At 60.3% G+C, this 6,000-nt stretch overlaps 1 protein-coding gene across 1 annotated transcript; it reads left to right on the forward strand.

Annotated features, from left to right (window-relative positions):
* Positions 1-1,459: 1,459 nt before the first annotated feature.
* Positions 1,460-4,683, forward strand: IRF2BP1 (interferon regulatory factor 2 binding protein 1). Its single transcript, XM_045440829.1, has one exon. It carries the CDS (start codon positions 2,533-2,535, stop codon positions 4,285-4,287), a length of 1,755 nt encoding a protein of 584 aa, XP_045296785.1. The 5' UTR covers positions 1,460-2,532; the 3' UTR covers positions 4,288-4,683.
* Positions 4,684-6,000: the final 1,317 nt, after the last annotated feature.

Consider the following 6,000-nt stretch of genomic DNA (forward strand, 5'->3'; position numbering starts at 1 on the left):
GAGAACACAAGCAGGGAGGAGCAGATAGAAAATCCCAAGCAGGCTCCGCACTGTCCACGAAAAGCCTGATGCAGGGCTCAGACTCACCAACCATGAGGTCATGACCTGAGCTGAAATCAAGTGGGATGCTTAACTGACTGAGCCCCACCCCCCCGGGCGCCCCAGATACTGCATTTTTTTAGAAGTTGAAGGTTTGTGGCAACCCCGCCACAAGCAAGTGTATCAGTATCCCTTTCCCAACAGCCGCTCACTTGTATCTGTGTCACATTTGGGTAATTCTTTGACTATTTCAAATTTTCTCATTATTATCACATTTGTTACGGTGCTGTGTGATCAGGGACAAAATCTGAAAGCTCAGACGATGGTGACCATCTTTTTTGGCAATAAAGTATTTTTTAGAAGTTTTTTTTTTTTTTTTTAACGTTTATTTTTGAGAGAGTTAGAGCATGAGCAGGGGAGGGGCAGAGATAGAGGGAGAGAAAGAATCCGAAGCAGGCTCTAAGCTGGCTTGAGTGAGATCAACTGTGAGATCGTGACCTGAGTGGAAGTGGGACTGACGGAGCCACCTAGACGCCCCAGCAATAAACGTATTTTTAAATTAAGGTATGTACCTTGTTTCTTTGGACATAATGCTGTTGCACACTTAATACGTTACAGCCTAAACTTAACTTTTAGATGCACAGGAAAAACCGGAACGTTTGTTTGACTTGCTCTATTGTGCTACTTGCTTTATTGCCAAGATTTGTTGTATCGTGGTAGTCTGGAGGGAGAATGCAGTATTTCCGAGGTATGCCTGTATTGCTCAGGAGGAGGCAAAAGTAGATGGCCTTTTTTTCCCATGGGAGTCCATATAAAGAAAATAATACAGGTGGTGAGTGAAATTGCAAAGCTGAGGCTGATGTTTGGATAACAAAATTGCAGCGGGCTGGGGGAGAGGAAGCAGACAGTCGGATAAGTTTGAAAACCAGTAACGAATGCAACTCTGGCAAGTCACGTAAATACTTTTGAGCGCTTATCACGGACCCAGGCTTAGCGACAGAAAGAGGGTGATGGGGGGTTAGAACCCGAAGACTTGCCTCTCCTCCCCTCCCTACTCTTCCAGTCTGACTCCCACTGTTCCAGATGTTGAGAAGAAAAACCTGGGCGGGGGGCGTCCCCAAAGCCCGGTTGGGCCGATCAGGGAATGAGCGCTCAAGGCTGGGGAAAGGTGGTTTCCCCGGAAACTAACCCCACAACTCTTAACTCGCCATCTCTGGCCTCCGTCCCTTCCCCCAAATTAGGGAGCAGTAGAGGGTGAGGATTTCCTCAACCCAGTGCTCCGAAAAAACGTAAAGCCACCCCAAAATTGAGCCGGGGGTGGAAGACAGCGGGAATCGGGAAGGCCTGCCCCCACCTCCCATTCAGCGGAAGTGCGTCGTTTGTCTTCGCTGCAGAGCATTTTGGGAATTGTAGTGAGTGGTTGATGGGGCTGGCAGGGAGAGATACAGTGTAACCCTTTGTAGACCAGAGCGCGCCGGCAGAACTGGAAGAGAGTTCGAGGGCGCTCGACCACTCTCTTTAATGGATGAGGCAACTGAGGCAGAGGCCTTGACCGAGAGGCCTTCGTTCTTCCCCTTTCTCCCGCTGTTGCCAGCCCCATTCCGAGAATGGTATACAAGAGTTGAGGAAAATGAACTGCCATGCAGAACCCTCCCTCCCCCAGTTGCCAGCTTCCCGTCCCCCTACCCCGAAACCGTCCAATCAGAGCCCCTCCGCCCCGCCCCAGGAGATGCTGCCTTCCTAACCAGTCATTGGCCCACCTCTGATGGGCGGGGAACTGAGCCTCAGAAAGAGCAAGACTTTTGCCTAAAGCTGCACAGCAAGTCGGAACAGAAATTATGCGCGCGGAACCCTGTCCACTTCCTACCATTTCTGAACCCGTGGCAGTTCTGGCCATTCATATCTCCTTTCCGCCCCCAAACCCTGTGCCGGAGCTCCGCGAAGCGCGCCGAACTCCCTGCCCCGCCGTGATGAGTGGTCGGGTTTGCGCGTCGGAGAGGCGGCGAGCCCACTCCCTCTGCCGCCGGCTGTCCCCTTTAAGAATCAGCCCCGGCGGGACTACGTTTCCCAGAAGGCTTTGCCGGCGCGTTATGTAACTTTCCCTGCGAAGCGGCCTCTGGGGCAGAAGGAGGTGGAGGCGGCGACGGCCGTTGCAACGGCGGCGGCGTCGGCGGCGGGAGCGGCGGGAGCCCGAGGCGGCGGCGCCCGCGGCCCATCGCGGGGCCCGAGCTGTGCGCCTCGGCCGGGAGCCCGGACCGGGCGGGGGCGCCGACGTGCCGCTAACAAGCTTTTCAAGGAGGCGGGAGTGAGGAAAAAGGCTTAGGGCCCAGGGGGCGGGGAAGGGGGGCCGGGCCTGGATCGGCGGGGAGGCCGAGCCGGAGGCCTGACTGTGGCTCGCGCGGTCCGGGGGACACGAATCAAACGTCGGCGGCGCGGATCGTACGTCGGCGGCGGGTGGAACGCCGGGGCTCGGCGGCGCGCGCGCGGGGGGTCATGGCGTCGGTGCAGGCGTCCCGCCGCCAGTGGTGCTACCTGTGCGACCTGCCCAAGATGCCGTGGGCCATGGTGTGGGACTTCAGCGAGGCTGTGTGTCGCGGCTGCGTGAACTTCGAGGGTGCGGATCGCATCGAGCTGCTCATCGACGCTGCCCGCCAACTCAAACGCAGCCACGTGCTCCCCGAGGGCCGCTCTCCCGGGCCCCCCGCCCTCAAGCACCCGACCACTAAGGACCTGGCTGCGGCCGCTGCACAGGGGCCTCAGTTACCGCCTCCGCAGGCCCAGCCCCAGCCGTCAGGAGCAGGCGGCGGCATCTCTGGCCAGGACCGCTATGACAGGGCCACCTCGTCGGGCCGCCTCCCCCTACCCTCGCCCGCCCTGGAGTACACCCTGGGGTCCCGCTTGGCTAATGGGCTGGGCCGCGAGGAGGCCGTGGCAGAGGGGGCGCGAAGGGCCTTGCTTGGCTCTATGCCCAGCTTGGTGCCCCCCGGGCTGCTGGCAGCTGCGGTGTCTGGCCTGGGAAGCCGAGGCCTGACGCTGGCACCCGGCTTGAGTCCTGCCCGTCCAGCTTTTGGCTCCGATTTCGAGAAGGAGAAGCAGCAGAGGAATGCGGACTGTCTGGCAGAACTGAACGAGGCCATGCGTGGCCGGGCAGAGGAGTGGCACGGGCGCCCCAAAGCGGTGCGGGAACAGCTGCTGGCGCTGTCAGCCTGTGCCCCCTTCAACGTCCGCTTCAAGAAGGATCACGGGCTGGTGGGGCGGGTGTTCGCTTTTGATGCCACTGCCCGCCCGCCCGGCTATGAGTTCGAGCTGAAGCTTTTTACCGAATACCCCTGTGGTTCTGGCAACGTGTATGCGGGAGTCCTGGCCGTGGCGCGCCAGATGTTTCACGATGCTCTGCGGGAGCCGGGCAAGGCTCTAGCCTCCTCAGGCTTCAAGTACCTCGAATATGAACGGAGGCACGGCTCCGGGGAATGGCGCCAGCTGGGGGAGCTGCTGACCGACGGTGTCCGCAGCTTCCGTGAGCCAGCTCCTGCCGAGGCCCTGCCCCAGCAGTACCCAGAGGCAGCCCCTGCAGCTCTATGTGGCCCACCGCCGCGAGCCCCGTCCCGGAACCTGGCGCCCACGCCACGCCGTCGCAAGGCATCCCCTGAGCCCGAGGGTGAGGCGGCTGGGAAGATGACCACTGAGGAGCAGCAGCAGCGGCACTGGGTAGCACCCGGTGGCCCGTTCTCCGCCGACACCCCAGGTGTGCCCTCACCCATCGCCGCCCTGAAGAATGTGGCCGAGGCCCTGGGCCACTCCCCCAAGGACCCTGGCGGGGGTGGGGGCCCCGTGCGCGCTGGGGGCGCCAGCCCCGCAGCTTCCTCCGCAGCCCAGCCTGCGACCCAGCATCGTCTAGTGGCCCGCAATGGTGAAGCCGAAGTCAGCCCCACAGCTGGGGCAGAAGCGGTCAGCGGGGGTGGTAGCGGCACGGGGGCGACCCCCGGGGCACCCCTGTGCTGTACCCTGTGCCGGGAGCGGCTGGAAGACACCCACTTCGTCCAGTGCCCCTCAGTGCCCGGACACAAGTTCTGCTTTCCCTGCTCAAGGGAGTTCATCAAGGCACAGGGCCCTGCTGGGGAGGTGTACTGCCCCAGTGGGGACAAGTGTCCCCTGGTGGGCTCCTCTGTCCCCTGGGCCTTCATGCAGGGCGAGATCGCCACTATCCTTGCTGGAGACATCAAGGTTAAGAAAGAACGGGACCCCTAGGCCACCACTGCCACCAGTCTACTGCGTCCTACCCCCTTGCCACCCACCGCTGCTGCGGATAAATTATTCCCTCCCCGACCCAACCCAGTGCTACCCCCACCTGTGTACATACCCCTTCCTCATCCCGGATGGTTCCCTGGGGTAGATGCATTGAGGGTGGGGGGAGAAAGCTTGTGGCTTCTGCCCAAGGGCGTGTTTGGGGTCCCTTGGCCCCTCCAGTTTCCCTCTCCCCTCCTTGGCTTGGCTTTGCTGCTGCTTATAGTCGGGGGAGAGGTGCCCCCCTCCTCCTCGAGAAGGGGCCTCCTGAAATCTCGCTCTTTATAAACAAAGCAAAAGCATTTTACTGCCCCCCCCCTCCCGCCCCCTTTTCCTTCTTCAATAAACCGAAAGATGGTTTTTTTTTTTTTTTCCTTCTTGGTCCCTTAGTTGTGTGAGACGCTGCGCCCCCTTTGGGACCGAACTGATGCTGCAGGGAAAGGACGATGCGTGGTAGCCTCCAGGTGGCGCCCTCCACTCAGGCGGGCCCCTTGGCGCTTTTCAGAAGTGCTGGCCACTGGTCAAGCGTTCTAGCCATCTGCCCGTTTTCCAGATGACAGAACTGAGGCTTAGCACGGGAAGCTCCTTGCATGGGAACCAGAGCCATGCTCGGGAATTAGGTTTCTCTTCTGGTCCCGCCCCTGTATCTACCCAAGGTGTGGGGGACTAGCGCCCGCGAGGGGAGGGGGAAAGGAGAGAGGCATTAGGAGGCTTCCTAGAAGGAATGGGCAGTGAGTTCTTGCTCAGCAGGCAGAGAATTACGTTACATTTGCTTAGAGGGACTGCCCTAGGAAAGAGGAAAATTCCCTCCATGGGGTACACTAACAGGATCCCTGGAAACAAGGTGACTGCATCCCACCTCTGGTGGTGCCCTGAGCTGCGTTGCTCGCACCCATCTTGGGAGACCAGTCTCAACGGTGGCCATCCTAGGACACCGTGACTGGCAGGGTGAAAGGCACTCCCCCCCGCGGCAGCCTCTGATGTGCGCGGCCTTGTCCCGCACCTGTCCCGACGGGCTGATCATTAACCAGGACTTCCTGCTCTCTGGCGTCAAGGGGCGGGGCCTGAGCAGGCTGCGGCAAAGCAAGGGTTAAGGGGAGGGGGCTGCCCCAAGAGCCCAGCCTAGACCCCCGCGGTGTCTCTGCGACCCTGAAGTGGAGACTGCGGGAAGGGGGAATGCGGGGCGCCAAGGCCAGGGGATGGACAGAAAGATGGGGGGGGGGGGATTGTAGTGTGTCCTTTGACCGCACAGCACTGTCCTACAGCCCTGAAACCCCAGGTTGCCCCGGATCTCAGGAACACGGGTGTTCCACCGCCGAAATCTGGAAGACCTTAAAGTCTGGACCCATCTGGTTGGTTATCCACGTGTCCGACGCACACATCTTGCAGAGTCACATGGCCCAAATCCCAAACATTAAGGACCCTGGGACTTTGTCCTCCGAATCTGGAGGACGCTCAACTCTTAAACCGCCAGCTCTTGGGCTGAGGGGTCCCCTCCCCTCCCCCAGCCATCAGGTCTCAGGTGTTCTGTCACCCCCGGTACTGCCAGCCTGGGCCCTGGGCAGGGCTGGGAAAACCACCCCTGATTAAATATACAGGCGATAAGCCTGGGGCAAGGGAGATGCTGGATGGAGCTCCAGGCCTGGGCACCCATCCCTGGCAATCTTGTGGCCTCCC

The sequence above is a fragment of the Leopardus geoffroyi genome, chromosome E2 (genome assembly GCF_018350155.1).
Source record: "Leopardus geoffroyi isolate Oge1 chromosome E2, O.geoffroyi_Oge1_pat1.0, whole genome shotgun sequence".
In the NCBI taxonomy this organism is placed as follows: domain Eukaryota; kingdom Metazoa; phylum Chordata; class Mammalia; order Carnivora; family Felidae; genus Leopardus; species Leopardus geoffroyi.

Bases quoted from the DNA above. Each gene is read 5' to 3' on its own strand.
- IRF2BP1 (XM_045440829.1), top strand. From the start codon at position 2,533: ATGGCGTCGGTGCAGGCGTCCCGCCGCCAGTGGTGCTACCTGTGCGAC.